Source organism: Mus caroli, chromosome 17, assembly GCF_900094665.2.
Source record: "Mus caroli chromosome 17, CAROLI_EIJ_v1.1, whole genome shotgun sequence".
In the NCBI taxonomy this organism is placed as follows: domain Eukaryota; kingdom Metazoa; phylum Chordata; class Mammalia; order Rodentia; family Muridae; genus Mus; species Mus caroli.
In genome coordinates this window covers 24,587,938-24,605,913 of record NC_034586.1, presented here as the reverse complement: position 1 = coordinate 24,605,913, position 17,976 = coordinate 24,587,938, and the positions used below count along the sequence as shown (strand labels likewise).

General features: G+C 47.2%; 1 protein-coding gene across 2 annotated transcripts in view; it reads right to left on the bottom strand.

The window, feature by feature from the left end:
• Nucleotides 1–529: 529 nt before the first annotated feature.
• Mapk14 (mitogen-activated protein kinase 14) overlaps nt 530–17,976 on the bottom strand; it is a 56,342-nt gene continuing 38,895 nt past the window's right edge. The window contains exons 9-12 of one of the 2 annotated variants that reach the window (XM_021186017.1): nt 12,001–12,080; nt 6,818–6,896; nt 3,620–3,793; nt 530–2,660 (exon numbers count right to left, since the gene is read on the bottom strand). In XM_021186017.1, the coding sequence (XP_021041676.1) occupies nt 2,593–2,660; nt 3,620–3,793; nt 6,818–6,896; nt 12,001–12,080 (401 nt within the window). In that variant the 3' untranslated portion in view covers nt 530–2,592. Of the gene's footprint in view, nt 2,661–3,619; nt 3,794–6,817; nt 6,897–7,905; nt 7,986–12,000; nt 12,081–17,976 lie in introns of both variants that reach the window. The other variant, XM_021186018.1, reaches the window with a different exon arrangement.

Here is a 17,976-nt window from a genome sequence, read left to right as displayed (position 1 = left end):
CTCTGTAGACCAGGCTGGCCTCGAACTCAGAAATCTACCTGCTTCTGCCTCCCAAGTGCTGGGATTGATGGTGTGCGCCACCACTGCCCAGCCAGAAAGCAATTTATAAGCTCATTTTATAGAAGCGAGCGGGAAACCCACAACAAGGGCTAAACGTTAAGCAGCCTCCTGGATAGCCCTGTGGTCTCCACCCCTCGGATTTCAATTGTCATGGTGTCAGGAAAGTAGCCACAGAAGATATGTAACAAACTCTGTGGATATTCTCTGATCAAACCAATTACTTGAAGATGTGAAAAACATTCATTTCAGACTGTACAAGAACAGTGCGTGTGGACGCACACTAGGCCACTCTCCCCATGCAGTTCTCTCTGCACAGTAACTTACTGCAAAGACCTGCCTTCCCCTCAGGTCCACCTAAGAAAGGTGGCAGCTTTAGAAAGGGTCTGTCAGACATGTGCGTGCTAGGTCACAGCTGACAACAAAAGTCCCACAACCAAGAAGAGGAACAGAATAAACCTGAGAAACCAACTGAATTTGAAAACTAGGCTTTATTTTAACCAGTGGTATTATCTGACATCCTATGGCATACCAGATTACAGCCAAGTTCACAAATACAAACGAACAGCAGTTTTCTCGTTCCCTTGTCTTCCAATGAAGAAACTGGTTGGTGGCAGCATTGCGCTGTGGATGCCAGAACTCTTCTGCCAGTTCTAGCTTCGAGTCCGGTCCCTGGAACACAGCCCCTAACACAGCATGGTCACATGTGCAAAGACGTCTTCAATGAAATAACCAGAGCAGAATTGTTGGAAATCACACTTGGCATTCAAAACCAGACACTGCTACTAACCCATCTCGATGGGATGGCATGGAGTTGAACTGCACACTGAGGTGGTGAGACCTGGCCAGTCTGCCTCCTTCTGGGCTCCAAATGATTCAGGGTCCTAGCCTGCCCCACAGAGCACGCATGTCCCTGCACTGAGAGGAGACACCTTGACCTAAACACAAGACCTGTCACGTCCAACACTGGAATTGGCTTTACACTTTCTTACTGCACACAAAGCTTAAATATGGGTCCTTATATAGCACAAAGTGCCCGAAATTCAGAAAATTATGCACACAGTTCTTCACCCCTGAGGATTCATGTTTATAAAGGTGAAAATACAAAATATTAAAATAATTTGCCCTTTCTCCCCATCAGAAGGAACCACACTCTCTAAGGATTCCTACAACATACAAAATTCCAAGACAGAACTGCTCTCTCCCCAAATTGACACTGGAGTCAGTGTCAAGCTGCCGGGGGTGGGGGACCCTTCCGAGGAGAGGAGAGGGGCCTTGATGACTTGGTTTGTGTCTAACAACCCTAGTTTGAGAAAGACAGTAAAGGAGCTCCTGGCTTCAGGAGCTCTCATCTCTCCCTTCGTTCAGCTTTCAGCTTTCTTAGCTTGTCACCACGAGTGAGGAGAACATGATTTCCAGAACCGGGGATAGTCCTAGGAGAGGACTCGTTTTCCCAAACTGGTGACATCAGATGGCAAGGGTTCAGGTGCTCTGTCTGTCCTGTTTTCCTGCACCATGAGCACCTGAAGGATCAATTGTGTTCAACACAAAGTAGCTGGAGGAGGAGGAGGGAGCAGTGTGCCCATGGCATCGGCGGGCGGAGGCAATGTGGACAGGAACTGCTAGGAAGCCTTCACACGCTTGGCCCAGGGCTTCCAGAAGACAGGACAAGCTCCAAGAGCACAGCATGCAAACACATCCGTGCTCTGCTAGATGTGAAGATGACACAGGAACTACTGATGGCAGGCGCCTGTGCCCGGCACTGGAGACCTCTGCACTGAGGTGAATGGTAAGCACAGCAAACAGCTTGCTCCTGAAGTGAGGGAGGGCAGCTGCACATACACGCATGCACACACATGCACCATGGCCTTCCCGAAGGCTGCCTTGTTTTTTCCAGCTCCCCACTGGCCATCCAACAGCCCCGTGCACTTGCCTGGCTCAGAACGTCAGCAGCTGAGACTCTGTAACTTATCTACGCGCCCTTCTCTCCTTTTAAGGCACAAACAGACTGACAGTTTTGAACATACCTGTCAGGTTCTGAGGACATTAAGCAAGCCGGTCACAGGCTAGAGACCAGGAGCCAGTTGGTTCTCTTGGACTTTATGCATGGCTGAGGGTTAGCCTCCGACCTGAAGCAGCCTCTCTGTCACTGATCTGGTAAAGGCAGGGCCGCAGGAGAAGCCAAAGTGGCAAGGTAACTAAGAACAGGGATATTTCTTACTCTGCACTGAACACACACATCCCTAAGGAGATGACAGATCCCATCGGCCTGCCCAGACTCCGAGAAAGCAGGCAGACTGCCAAGGACCATTCACAACTCATAAAGTCACCACCATCACAATGACTTCCACAAAGATAGGTGGACAGACAAACAGACAGACAGACAGACACACACAAACACTAACACATACATGCACCCCCTTCCACCATGAAGGAATCTTTCAACAAGAGGCACTTGAATGGTATTTGGAGAGTTCCCATGAGAAGGTCTTCCCCTCACAGTGAAGTGAGATAGACAGAACAGAAACCAGGTGCTCAGGACTCCATTTCTTCTTGGTCAAGGGGTGGTGGCACAAAGCTGATGACTTCATCATAGGTCAGGCCTAGGGCAGGGAAAGAAGGAAGGAAGGGTGAGGCGTAAGACTCCGGCAGGCAGACACTCAGCTCCTCCCTCCTGGCAGTGGTCTGATGAACTGCATCACCTGCCTTGCTCCTTGCTCATGCCCTGCCCTGGAGCAGAGCAGCTCCAGTCAAGGACACAGACAGAACTGTTGCCCCACTCCATCATGCACGGTGCTCCTTCTGAGTGCTCCCTGGAGCAGCACTGCACTCTGCACACAATGAGGCAGTCCTGCTCCGGAGTCTAACTGCAGAACTGACCTGTGCTTTATGAAGGAGTAGGACTGGGGGTGGAGACGTGCCTCCATTCCTGCCAGTTCCTAACTAGGCCAGAAGTAAGCTATAAAAAACCCCTGTCCTAGTTCTGTGCTGAAATATACCGGACCCTCTTTATCCTGAAAAGATGCTGTAAATGTAAAACTGCTAAGCAGCTCAAAGCTCTGTCAGTGTGAAGGCTCTGCACTCTGTGTCTGCAGCCCGTCAGGGGACATCGCATCAGAGACCCTGGCAGTGAGCTCAGAGGGCTGCCGGCAACCATCCACGAGGGTTTATTCAGACAGGTTCTCATGTAGCCAAGGATAGCCTCAAACTACCTACACAGCTGTGAATAACTTTACAGTCTGTTTTTTTTTTTTAACCTTAAACTTTTAATCTGATTCCCAAGTCCTGGGATCATAGGTATGCTGGAAATATGTGTAAGTCCTAGGTCCAATCTCCAGCACTGTTAAAAAAGATTACATAAACTGGACTTGGTAGCACATGTTTTTAATCTCAGCACTTGGAAGGCACGGACAGATGGATCTCTGAGTTTGAGGCTAGCCTGATCTACAAAGTGAGTTCCTCCGAGTGGCTACACAGAGAAAAACCCTGGCTCAGAAAACAAACAAAACATGAATAAAGTGAAAGCAAGCTCAAGGCCCACGCTAGCCTGCCCTGGACTCACTCTTCCACTCATCTATGAGGAGGTCCCTGCTCTCAAAGGACTGGTCATAAGGGTCAGCAACAGGCTCATCATCAGGGTCGTGGTACTGAGCAAAGTAGGCGTGCGCAAGAGCTTGGGCTGCTGTGATCCTCTTATCTGAGTCCAAAACGAGCATCTTCTCCAGCAGGTCGACAGCTGTCACACCAGAAAAGAGGAAAACACATGACATTAGTGCCACCACTGTGCAAGTTCCAAGCACCGTCCACACCCACACAAAGCATCCTTTAAGGTGTCTGCTTCTGCATGCAATCCCTTCCCTCCATGTACGTGTTGAATGCCTATGGCACATTTTAAAAACATTACTGAAGTTCTGGGTTTCAAACCCAGAATAATAAATAAACACCCCTCCCCCACTCCCCAGCTCTCCTCCATCTGCCTTGGTTTTCATTTGTCGACACACCACCATGGAGGCTTCCTTCCCCTCTCCCTGTGCTGTATACACTCCCTCCCATTTCTCTCTAGTCTTTACATTTACCACCTCAATTGTTGGTTGGTAAGGGTGAAATTAGGCATACTGGGTGAGACCATGCCACAGGTGATGATGTGACCTGGGGCACCACAGCCAGGAGCTCCATTTATGCTGAGCTAAGGTGGTTGGCATCTTGAGCTCTTCCCCGTTTCTCCCCAAGTGAATAATATGGGGAGATGGTTTGTCTCCTGCTGATTATCAGTTACTTTCAATAATGACTTCCAGGTTTTTTCTCTCCCAAAAGTACCTCAATAGAGGCTGGGGAGCAGACCTGTTTAATTCTGTCTGATGAGGTCGTCCTGCTTAGGAGGATAATTTGTTTAGAGCAGTTATCACACAAAACAGAAATAAACTCCACAAGTTTTTAGATTTATGTTTAAGTTTTAAGTATTCTCCACTACAGTGCATGCCTGCTGGCTGAAAATCTAAAAGCCAGCAGAGGGCGCTGGATTCTCTGTAAGTGGAATTAAAGACAGTTGTGAGGCACCATGTTGGTGCAGGGACTCAAACCAAGGGCCTCTTGGCAGAACAGCCAGTGCTCTTAAGCACTTAGCCATCTCTACAGCTCCAGATGATTTCTTCAATGTGGAAGGCTATGGGTGTCGAGGAGGAGAACTTCCTGAAGAGATGCTATACCTCTGCTCCTCTAAGTGATCATGTACCCTGCAGCCTGAACACCAGTTATCCACAGAAATGCAGGCTTTGAGGGTACAGAGGAAACAGCAAACATGCTTACTCTGGCTCTCCAGTTTAGAGTGCTGGAGGAGGGCTGGGATATAGCCAGTCAAGTTTGCAGAGTGTGCATAAGGCCTTGGATCTAAACCTAGCACTGCAGACAGTGAGCATGGTGGCACAACAGGCCACATGACCCTGTCTTCAACACTGAAGCACTGGTAGACTGCCTGGATACAAATCCTCATGTTCTTCTACAAATCCGCTGACTTTATACTGAACATGAATGAGTGGGTGCCTGCTACCCTGGGGTAAAAAGAGGTCCACGATCAGAAGTAAGAACAAGACTTTTCAAGGATGGAAGCAGACATAAATAGACACTCTAAGATCAAAGGGCAATGTGAAGTTCTCAGCTGTGTCTTGAGACTAGCAGTGATGCGAAGCCTGTGACTGACAACAGGGCTGTTAATATTTATATCGCTGGTGTGCAGCCCGTTGGGGATGGCGAGGCTAGCAATCGGTAACAGCATGTTCCTTCTGACCAGCACTTGGCAATGGGCTGCCAGGCACGTTTGGATGTGAGCAGGCTGTGAGGAGCACCAGATGGGCCAGAGCCTCCTTTTAGTCTCCAGCAGCCTGGACTCACTCCTATAAGCCAGTTCTTCTCAGTGTCTAAATGGGGATGTCTATCAGCTCCATCAGAGAAGACTCAGACACTGTGCACTGCACATCTGCTGGTGAGGATCCAGGGGTGGAATCAACATGGAAAGATTAGAGATCACAGAGACCTCAGATCCTTACCTGATGCAACAGCTCAAGGTAAGTTACAGAGAGCCCAGTGAGCCTGACAGGGAAGCCACAAACCTAACCCAACCTGTCAGTACCATGTACACCTGAGGCCTGAATGGTGTAGCTTAGGCTGGACTCCCTCCTCCAAGAATGCACACACCTCTCCTGCTACAGGAATCATTGCCACAGTCACAGCCACTCCTCAGTATTGTGGCTATGGACAGAGTTCATGAAAGCTGCCTCTCCCAGCTTTTGAAATCACTGCCACAGACATCAGCCCTTCAAAGGATAAGTAACTCAGGCACATGGCTTCTGGAACCCTCAGGAAGGGACATGACCCACGAAGACTTAAGTGCAGTGACTTTACAGTAACATCTGCAGGAATGGGAGAGGCAGGGGACAGCAGCCGCCACCTGCTCGTTCCCTTCTCATGGCAGAAGATGGTGGTCTGATGGCTATGCATCTACTACTGCCTACTACACCAGAGAGAGGAATTAGAACCTCAGCACACTGTCCTGTGCTGACACACTCCTGAGCTGTCACTTCCTCTGCCAGGTAATCCTGGAGGTAATGGGGGCAGCAAGGCAAGGAGCCAGCCGCCAAATTAATGCTGCAAAGGCAGCCGCTTACACCTTGAAGGGCAGAGAAGGGAGGAAAGGGGACGAGTCTGTGAGAGTAGAGGACATCAGGACCCACTGCTGGGCATTAACCATGTGTCTATGCCTGTTTTCTGTCCTCAGCTGGGGTCCACCTACCACTAGCAGCTGTAAGGTTCACACCTCCTTTCTTCTCCCCCAGGTCCCCACAATTCCCTGTTCCCCATTCCTCATTTCCCTTAGCCTCCCCACCATATTCTGCAAGCATGTAAACATACAAGCCTATCACTGTATGATATTTCTTTATGTGACAATACAGACAGACAGTAAAAGCTTTATTTATTAAGACCCAAAAGTTACTTAAAGGTAGTACTCTTTTGGGCTGTTGAGATGGCTCGGTGGGTAAGGGCTGCTCTTCTGAAGGTCCCGAGTTCCAATCCCAGCAACCATACGGTGGCTCACAACCATCTGTAATGAGATCTGATGCCCTCTTTTGGTGTGTTTGAAGTCAGCTACAGTGAACTTGTGTATAATAATAAATAAATCTTAAAAAAAAAAAGGTACTCTTTTTAGTCAAAACCAAAACTTCAAATTTCTAATTTATATCACAAAATCAGAGCACGATCAACTCACCCAGGGGATTGGCACCAATAAATACATTTGCGAAGTTCATCTTCGGCATCTGGGCCAGAGACTGAATGTAGTTTCTTGCCTGTAAAAACACAGACTTTCAGAATGACTATGTTCAGTAGTGTTAGTGATCTCAGGGAATGAGCTAGGCTGAGGCCTGTATGGACCATGTCTGGGATGCTCAATTCAGGTTTACTCTTCTTCTAGCACTGACCCCCTCTATTTGTGACCACTGACTTTATTCTTGCCGTCTCCCCAGAGTTCTGTTTCATGTGGATGAGAGTGATAATCAATCAACTACTCTTTACTAGCTTTCTGGTCAAAGGGTCAGAAGCTTAAAACCAGAATTGAGACCAAGCAGTCTTTTCCAGGACCATTTTCCTAATCAGATAAGTCATGAAGAAGAGCTGGTACTGAAGCAGACGCACTCACTGCAATTTGAAGTTGTAGGAACCAGACACAGACATGGCTGTAATCCCTTCCTACTTAACCATGTAGAATGGAAAAAGGAATAGAGGTAAGAAAAGTCATTTTTCAATACAGACAAGAGCTGAAATGCACACAATGCTCTACAAGGATTTGTCTGTCACATCTGATCATAAACTGGAGTTAGGTTAGTTATGAGCCTGATTCCCCAGGTGTTCATACTTACTATGAATTACTTGTTAAAAAAAACCCAGCACACCTATTAGCACAAGGAATTTTATAGTGCATGCTTGCATGCAGTCTTCTCTTGGTTGTAAAATGGGTGGAGAGCAAAGCACACTAAAGAACTCTGTTCCATGCACCTGTGACACGGCTGTAGCACACCCTAACTACATACAACTGCAACGACACTCGTTACCTCAAGCACAAGATCAGAAAGCCAGGCACTAGGGAACACTGCCCTACACGGCATCCCTGCCTCGCAGGCTCAGGAGATTGCATCCTAAATGTCAACACCCTGCTAGCACACAGCCAGCACTGCTTTAACAGTTCTTGGGGCACATGCAAGCATTTGGTGACATTAGAAACTGCTGGCTATACACAGACACTACCACGAGAAGGTGGCCTCCGAGGTAGACTTCCCTGCGCATGCTGTTTGTTCTCACCTCATGGCTTGGCATCCTGTTAATGAGATAAGCAGGGGGTGTCCCCGTCAGACGCATTATCTGCTGAAGCTGGTTAATATCTTAAGATGCCTAGTCAAGGGCATTGTTAAGACACAGTGTAAAAATCAACTCCAGTTGTTTAAGTCAAAAGCCATCCCAAGCAAAGCAACTCCCCACCACACCAGGCCGGCGCCTAAGGCTGCATGTTGTAACATTCTGTGGAGAATGGCAGGAGCTATTAGGCGTGTAGCCGGTGAGTGGCCGCACACACATGAAAACAAACTTTTACTTAAGTGCCAACTTTAATGTTCAATAGTTTAGGTTCTCTGGAAGCATCCACGATGCCAGCCAGAGAACCATTTTCAAGTCCCAATGGCCAAATCCTGTTTGCTGCAGTGGCAAAAGCAGAAGATGGAGGTAACGGTGATAAAACTCTGGAAGCCTAACCTATCTAACAGATCTACCTGGGGAGGAGGGTCAGTGTTGGTGGCACAGGCTCTATGAGACACAGACCCAACAGGCTGAGACACTTGGAGTGTGGGTGCTGAGCTACACCAAATCTCAAAGACACTGGCAGTGGATATACTTAGAATGCATGCCACAAATAAATAGGTAGGTGAAGAAGGGTACTTTAGGAGTGATGGCGAAGGCAAAACCGAAGCCACAGTCTGGTTGACAGCTTCAGAGCATGCCACAATCACACCTGTAGTGAGGGAAGACATTAACTTCAGTGAGCAAAAAGTTTAAAACACTGTGTTTATCTGATGGGGCCAAGTTACATGAAGTTTCTGTTATTACATTTTCACGTTCACTTGTGTGGTGGGGAGGGGCAGGGCACACGTACCACTAATGAATGGAGATCAGTGGATTGATCTCCAAGTTGTAGAATTCTCTGCTCACTGTGTGGGCCCTAGGAGAGAACTCAGGTCTCTGCTGCTAAGCCATCTCAGTGTCCTTACTCAAATGACAGGACTACTAACTTCCCTCAGCCAGGCCACAGCTTCTGAAATGGAAACCCACTGCCAGTTTATCCCATGCTCCCTCTCAAGGTGATGATAGTATTTTAAACTAAACCTTAACCTGATCTAGTGAGCTTCCTTTCTCCTCACCTAAGTATCAAGTCATCCTTCAGCTGGAATCACATCTTTAATAGACAAGCCAATGGCGTCCCTTCCTTGCACATCAGCACGAGCCCTGCTGGAAGGTGACTACTGCTTCTACCTGAGTGCAGAGATGGGCTGACTCACTCTGTACAGACTTTGGACTTCTCTCTGAAAATTTCACACTCAACAATGCTCTGCATACTGAGAGAGAGGACAAACAGGGTGAAGTAGCCACGCAGGATTCAAGTGAGCTCACACACTCACTGTGTCCTGCTCTCCTTGCGGGCAGCATGTGCAGGATCAGCCATTTGTCATCTGGGAGTCAAGAAGAGATGTATCTCTGAAGAAGAGGGGCAGGAGCCACGCTTTTGTTTCCTTGGCTGGTTAACCCAGGTGCCAGCACACTAAGCAGTGAGCTGTCCTGGGGCCTCTGCCAGCTTTCTGTCCTGTTCTCCCCGTCCCTGCATTCTCTGTATTCAGAGCCGTGTCCTGGCTTCCCTGCTCTGTTCTTTCCAGAAGGAATGAATTATTCAGTGTTGACTACAATTCTTTAGTAAATTTTTCTGACTACTTTTACTCAGTCAGCTTTATCTCACCCGTATGCAGTACTGTATGCTCCCCACTCCCAGGGCGTCTGGGGTTACACCCATGGCCATGTTGACTTCACTGAGCTACATCTAAAATAGTTGTTTGTTTATTTAAAAAGGTGTCTTACAAATTAAGCCCAGGCTTTCTGCCTCTGCCTTTTAAGTGCTGGGGTTAGAGACCTGCACCATTACAGCTGGTGCTTTGGAGATTTCAAAAGTACTGGGTGGTGTCATCAACACTAACTTAACCTTGCCCATACTTTTCCAACATTTAGACTGTCGTTACCCATTTCTGACAATTATGCAGGGAAGCTCTTTTCTCACTACTGTACTCAACTGAGTTATCACTGAGAGGATGTTTATCTTGGTACCTGATTCTGTCCATTGCTGCACTAGAACTGTTCAAATGTATGATGTGCCCACTTCATGTTAAGATAAAAGACATCTCATTATTAGGCCATGTATCCAGCATGCTTGCTTGCTTGCTTGCTTTCTTTCTTTCTTTCTTTCTTTCTTTCCCCCTTTTTGACGAGACAGGCTTTCTCTGTATAGCTCAGGCTGTCCTCGAACTCAGAAATCTGCCTGCCTCTGCAGGGAGTGCTGGGATTGAAGGCGTGCGCCACCACTGCCCAGCTCCAGCATTACTTCTTAAACAGAACTGATGGGTCGGCAAAGGGCAGGTATTACCTACCTCACATGTGTGCTTGAGAACCTGTAGCAAGCAGCCCCTGTCTACAAAGCAAATGCTGGAGTGGGAGGGGGACACAGAGCTGCTGGCATCGAAACCCAGACAGGGGAGGGACGGCCACCTCAGTGTCACTAGCACTACTGAACTCCTTCCCAAGCTGACTCTCAAAATACTGAGCTGTGCGACTGCATGAGATGATGAGCTCACGTGACCAGAAAATGGGGGGGGGGGGCGCAACACCTCTGCCCAGGGACTCACAGCATGACTCAGTCGAGTCATAGCTTCTGTGTTTTGCTTCCTTATCTTTGTTTGTTTGTTTTTGCTTTTCGAGACAGGGTTTCTCTGTGTAGCCCTGGCTGTCCTGGAACTCACTTTGTAGACCAGGCCGACTCGAACTCAGAAATCCACCTGCCTCTGCCTCCTGAGTGCTGGGATTAAAGGTGTGCACCACCACAGCCCGGCTTGCTTCCTTATCTTAAAGGAGTAAACGAAACAAAATAAAATAGGCCCAGCAACCCTTTCACACTCCTCAGAATAAAAATTCAAAAGCTCCAGGGTTCTTTATGTATAGCTACACTGCAGATTCGGGGTCCTGATTTTGTCAGGGGAGGTGACTCGTGTGTTGCTGTTTGCCTGCACCTACTTCCTTCTTAGCTGGGCAGAAGTCTCTTCTATTGGAAGTGATAGGAGGGGAACCTAGGCGTGCACAGCTGGGGCTTAACTCCTCCATTTATTTCCCTAATCGGGAATGAGAGGAAGGAGGGGCTTTCCTAGTTTCCTCAAAGTTTCTGGCCCCAGAAAGTGACAACAGCGTTAAAAAAAAAAAAACACACACACACACACACAACAACAACAACAACAAAACAACAACAAGGCCGGGCAGTGGTGGCACACGCCTTTAATCCCAGCACTTGGGAGGCAGAGGCAGGTAGATTTCTGAGTTCCAGGCCAGCCTGGTCTACAGAGTGAGTTCCAGGACAGCCAGGGATACACAGAGAAACCCTGTCTTGAAAAAAACCAAAAAAGCCAAAAACAAAACAAAACAAAAAAACCAACCATGGCTAAAGTAAAACAGAGTCACCTTATGGCCTCCATGGAGAAAACACAAGTTCCAAGTGGCCCCTCATGCTATTCACTGTATTGAGCAAGGTTCCTGGAGGAGTTCAGAGCCATCTGCAGACTGTCTGTGTGGTCTGAAGTGGGGAGAGGGGCTCATGGAAAGACCCCGCCCAGGAAGAGCCCCTCTAAGGAAGTAAAGAGCAGGTAACTATCAGACAAGGCCCACATCACTCACCACTGAGGTAAGGTCAGACTAGCACACAGTGTCAGAGATTAGATGCTCAGCATAAAGTGAGAAGGGCTCTTAAGCACGTGGGCAACTTCAGAGAGAAGTCAGGGCTCAGGAGGACACACACACAAATTTCCCATTAATCTCTCGGAATGAACTGGAACCCCAACTCTCAGTTTTATGAGCATACAATTGCCCCAAAGGGGTTCTCATCATCTTAAGTCCACACCCAGATAAGGATAGTTTAGAATAAAACACACTCATGCATGCAAGCGGGCTCATGCAGGCTCACATGTGTGCACACATGCATACCTCAGAAATCACACACAGCACACGTCACACATGCATTCCAAAGTCAGAGTGCAGAGTGACGGAAGGCAAGTGGTAGAGGCCCCCGAAGGTAGTAATTCAATCAAAGCGTCAACTCACAGACTCTGAGGAGATTTTCTTCAGAAGCTCAGCCCCTGGGGTTCCAACGAGTCTTAAAATGAGCTTCAACTGATCAATATCTAACGGTGGACTATAAAGGAAAATGTCGGGACAAAATAAAAGTGAAAAGCAAAACAAAACAATAATGAGCAAAATAAAACACAACAAACAAAAAAAATCTCCATAATGGAAATGAGACCCCCTCCCCCAAACAAGGCCAACATGGTGGAAGATTCTGGGTGGAAGGCTTCTGTAGGGTGGCCATTTTCAGCATGACTTGCTCCTCCTGTAGAAAGGTTCAAAATACCGCCACACATACCACACACATTTGTCACCATCATGCAGCAGGAAGTAAAGCCACTGTGGTTGGGTCTTAAGACAAGAGGCCACGCCACTCAGTCTATGAGCCCAGCCTCCACCTCCACCTCCCCTTCCACCAAGGCACTAGGAGGTAGCAAAGCAGAGTGTGCTGGCAAGCAGAGGCGGAGCACACGCTATGCAGTCTATTTGTGACTATCCCCCTAAGGCCTGACCTAATGAGCTTGTAATCTGACAGTTGGGAGGCCTGCTCTCCTTCCAGACACCGTTCACTTGAGTGTGCCCTCTGGAGACCTTCCCCTCTCCCCTCTAGGAGGTAGAACATGTGAGGGACAGCCAGCTGGCAGAGGGTGCTACCCCACTATGGAAGACACCAGGCTGCAACCATAATGCTGTAAAGTAACCAAAGTTTACTCACTAAAGACTTGAAAAGCAGAAAGGCAAAGGGCCTGGAATAGTCATTCTGCCATCCAAAGCCTCAGAACAAATGAGTATGTGTTCACCGGAAGATCAGAGGCCATTTACTCTCACTGCTTTCAGTCAGCTCCTGTGAGCATCTGAATAGCTGCTCCATACCTCAGCTGATGGTGATATAGGGAGACTGTGTGAGCCCGTCAGGCTCTGCAGGATCATTAGCCGTCCTTCCTGTGTCACCTAAAATCCCCCAGCAGCCTCTTAACTCAGTCCTTGTGCTTCATCTATCCAAGTGCTGGGGCTACAATGTATGGCTGAACCCCATCCCTTATTTTAGATTATCTGATACGTAAAAGGCACATACAACATTTAAAGAACAGATAGAGAAGATTTAGCTTGCACATACAGAGGCAAAATAAGCATGACTCAGTCAAGAGAACAGTGACTGCAAGCCACAGTTGCCTAGTCACAGGAACTGCTTATGCAATAAGATGGTATCTTGCCTCTGAAAATTTTTTTTTGTTGAAACAAAAGAAAATTCTAGAAAGGTGACAGGAAGGTACAGTCTGATGCCTGTTTTATACATGGAGTTTTCCTGGAATGCAACAAGGCCGTGCATTCGTGTATTTACAAACCAGTTACAGCTGTTTTCACAGGCCTGCAACAGTCAATAATCTTTAAGAAAAGATGAGCTAGTGCCCCAAAATGGCATCCTACAGAAAACTGAGGTAACCCAGAAGGAAGTCCACTCTGCACAAGATATTTCTGAAGTTAGAATGGTAAAAGAAAAAACTAAACAAACCCCTGCTACTGAATTTGGAAAAGAGGAGATGCTCCAGGTGTAGACAGTGGGTGGACTGAGATGGGCACTGACTCACTCAGCGTGACACTGCTGACATGCTAATGGTGACAGTTGAGCATCTTCCTTGCAGACAGAAAGAAGCTACTCAAGTTTATATAAATCTAGCTCTTCACATTTCTACTCCCCAGGAATATCTGATTAGCCACTTCAAGAGGATGTATGTTAATAGAAAAAAATTAGACTCTTCCAGTCCTCCAAGAGGTGATTTTACCATGTACAACTCCAAAGTAGTTTATTAACCAGCTGGACTTTCTTTTTTTTTTTTGGTTTTTCGAGACAGGGTTTCTCTGTATAGTCCTGACTGTCCTGGAACTCACTCTGTAGACCAGAATGGCCTGGAACTCAGAAATCCGCCTGCCTCTGCCTCCCGAGTGCTGGGATTAAAGGCGTGCGCCACCATGCCTGGCCCAGCTGGATATTCTAAAGAGGCAAGTTTCATATTCCCTTTGGGGAACGTGAAGTCTGGGTTGTTTCCTAACTGACTTAGCTTCACCTCCAAGCTGCCTGAAGAACATGCATCTATCAGCAGGCAGAGCTCATCCATACCTTTCTCCCTTGTCTGCAGGGGTGAGCAATCTCAGACTAAATCACAACCAGCTCCTCAGCCTCATATCCACGCCCTTCCGACACCTGCCACTCAACTCTTTTCTGCCTGCCTCAAACTACCATTCTTGAATAGGCTCAAAGCTTCAACTCAAGGCAAAGGTCTCAGGCACTTCTATGCCTCTTTATGCAGTTGTAAGGGAAGCCTCCACTCGTCCTGTATTAAGCCTTTTCCTTTCCCACTGTCCCTTCCAAGGGTTGTTCTAACAAGAAGCCTTTCTGGACAAGCTTTTTTGAGATGGCCTCAAACTTACTATGTGGCTGAGATGACCTGGACTCCTGAGTCTCCCGTCTCCTCTCCATAATGACCTGGGTTTTCCATGTTGGACTTCTCTCTGAAGTAACTTACCTGCACCTCTCTCTCCTCATTCCACTCTGCTTTGCCACCAGAGGAAGACTTCTGTCTGAGGCACCCCACCACTCCGGTTGGTTCACACTGACTACCCTGGTTTTGAGGGCGGCAGCAGCATCTCTCCAGCCTTGCCCAGTGCAGCCAGCCTGGCAAACACCGACTGACCCAAACACTTGACTCACTGTTCTGACCTATCCTCAAAACCTAGAAAAACATTCTATGCAGTTTATTAAAAAAAAAAAAATAGTAGTAAAAAGGATGAATGAACGTGGTGCACAGCAAGGAGGGCTGCGGCTGGAGCTGCTGCAGCAAACCTGGGAATTGGAAGGTAATAAACACAGTATGGAAGAAAACCCTCCTTAGGAGCTAAGGCAAAGCTGCCACCCAGCTATGTGACAGTGCATAGCAAGACTCAGCACAGCCTGCTATTTCCACAGTGAGCTATACTTCACAACTGGGATAGCCTTTCCTTCCCCACAAAGAAGTAAGTTTATCATCAGTTTAAAACGTATTTCAAGTAAGATGATAATACCAAATTTTAACTCATAAATTATCCGAGCCATCTTTCCAACCCTAAGGCACCGGGTTTAGTGTCAGCAATGCAACTTCTTTTTTTTTTTTCTTTCTGGTTTTTTGAGACAGGGATTCTTGTTTTGTTTTGTTTTTTTGTTTTTCGAGACAGGGTTTCTCTGTGTAGCCCTGGCTGTCCTGGAACTCACTCTGTAGACCAGGCTGGCCTCGAACTCAGACATCCGCCTGTCTCTGCCTCCCGAGTGCTGGGACTAAAGGCGTGTGCCACCACGTCCGGCACAACTTCTTTTCAAAACTGAGAACAATTTCTAGAGATGCAGCTCAGTGGTACAGTATCTGCCTGGCATACATAAGCCCTCCCTGAGTTTAAGGAAAGAAAAAACTAAAAATGAGGAAAAGACAGGAAACTAACAATGGAGAGCAATGGGTAGCTAGATATGCTGTGCACTCCAGTGCATTTGCTCAACCACCCACATTTTACTTCACCCTCTGGGGAGAGCAGACACAGGGTTCACTAGAGCACTGTATTGTCTATCTGTGATGTTCCGTAGAATGTTTGAAGAAGGACTAACTGCCCTGAGACTGTTCTAATATACCAAGGACAGTGCCCAGATCAGCACAGCAGAAGCATGTGAGTGTAATCCAGAAGCCCTGCCACCCTGTTCACATCTGTAAAAAATCATTTATTTTTATGTGTATGAGCATTTTGCCTGTGTGCATATCTGTACTACGTGCGTGCATGGTGCCCACAGAGACCAAAAGAAGATACTGGGTTCCTGAGACTGGAGTTACAGATGACTATGAACTATCTTGCAGGTGCTAGAATTTGAACACCAGCCTGGAGACTGGAAGAGCAGCTATGCTCTTTAACTGCTGAGCTGCCTCTCCTGACCATAGGTCACGTCTTAGGAGTACCGCATCCACTACAATGGGGAAAGGTCTTTTATGCATGAAGGAAATTTATACTTGATTACACAGGAAAATAACAAGTCAAGTCTGCGATCTCTGGTATGAAAATGTATTGTCTATACTGGATACAGCAAAGAAAAGGCCACACAGCTTACGGTCCTTGAGCTGAAGCTGACATGCTGGCGTCAGTGACTCCATACCTAGCTAACCACACATTTCAAAATCAAAGTAAGTGAGGGTTCCACCCGGAGAGACAGTCTGGGGCTCCCTCTTTTGCTATTAAGCTCTATCAGCTGCATTCACTTGATACACATAGCCGACCAGGCTTCTAGAGAAGGGCTTTGTTCTTTACACAACCACTAGAACACCACTCTTATTAAGCTGGATGGAAGGGTTTTCTAAGTCACAGCATAGTCATCAGTGGCAATGACTATCCAACACCATGAACCTAGTTGATACTGATAGGTTATAAACTTTAAAATTGTAGAGATTAAGTCAATCAATCATCAAGTTACATTAACCACACGGGCTCCTCAACTATGAGCCATACACAGGATAGCACACACGTAACAGATCTATGATGCCTCAAAAAGTCTTATTAGGCAGCTCTTAGAAGCTAAGATCACTAGTTCAAAGGCACAATGACTAAAAGTGAGGTAAACAGAAACCCATGGAGAAAATTGAACTCCAGGAAAGAGCAGTCTGCAAAATGTCTCATCAGTGTTCCATTTACAAACCACACAGGCTACAGCCTCAGGCCTTCTAGGCTGGCTGGAGTGGGGTCCATATGCTCTTTAGAGGCTTTGAAAAGAGTTCTAGAAACCACAGGACAGAGCAGTGAAGAGAACTTCAGGACTCCTTGGGACCTTAAGAAAAATAGATAGGGCCACTAGACTAATGATTTCCGGTTCACCCAGTTAAAACTAAACGCACACGGGTAAACTCCTACTTTTACTCAAAACACCTGTCAGAACTGCCTAGTGATGTGACTCAGCTGGTAAAGTGCTTTTCTAGCATGCATAAGGCCCTGGGATCTAGACCCAACACAGCATAAAAAAAAAAAAACAGGCACGGTAGCTCAGGAGACCAAGGCAAGAGGAGCAATGGGAGGCTATGGCTATCATGAAATACATAGTAGTTCCAGGTGAGCGTGGGCTACAAAGAAAGCCTGTCTCAAACAAAACAAAACAAAACAAAACAAAACAAAACAAAACAAATGTCTTCCACCAATAACAACAAACAGAAAAATCTGTACAGAAAAGATAGGAAAGATACCAAATATGCTGGATATTGGAGAAACCCCTAACTACTGTAGGCCCAGATGCAAAGTATAAACTCGTCCAAAACACCCTAGAAAACAGGTACCTCAGAGCCCCCTGCCCACTGAGGGCCGGTTAGGATCTGGTCATAGTGCTTAGCTACTCTGAGCTCCCTGAAGCCACGGTCCAAAAAGACCCAGCTACTGCTTAGCCTGGCAGCACGATGCTGGTTTTTCGAGGCACACAGAACCCAAGGATTACGGGGTGGCAGAAGCAGGGCAGTGTACACCAGGGTTGGAATCACTGTGAGTGGCCTGACAGTGTGACCCATGAAGCTGTGAGGGGGATGCCCCAGTGAGTCCCCAGAATATGAGCTGTGGACAGAGTTACAGGCAGTGAGCCAAGAGAGAAGGCATATGGATCCATCCAGCAAGGTCACAGGAGCTGGGCTGCCCAAGCTCTTTGGAACTCAGCTCATGCCACCCAAGCCTTGGAGGATGGATGCTAAACTATGGGACTTTAATGCTCCATCTCACCTTGCTTTGGTCTGGCCCTTCCTTACCTTTGGAGGAGAATGTTTATGCCACTGAAAGGAGAAGCATATAATCTGTTGACTGTAACAGGGGCTACAGCTGAGAGTTTGCCTTGAGTATCGGAGACTAATGAGGACCTGGATTCCTGTTCATGGACTGAGTGTGTTTTATACTATAAGCTAAGTATATGGCCTT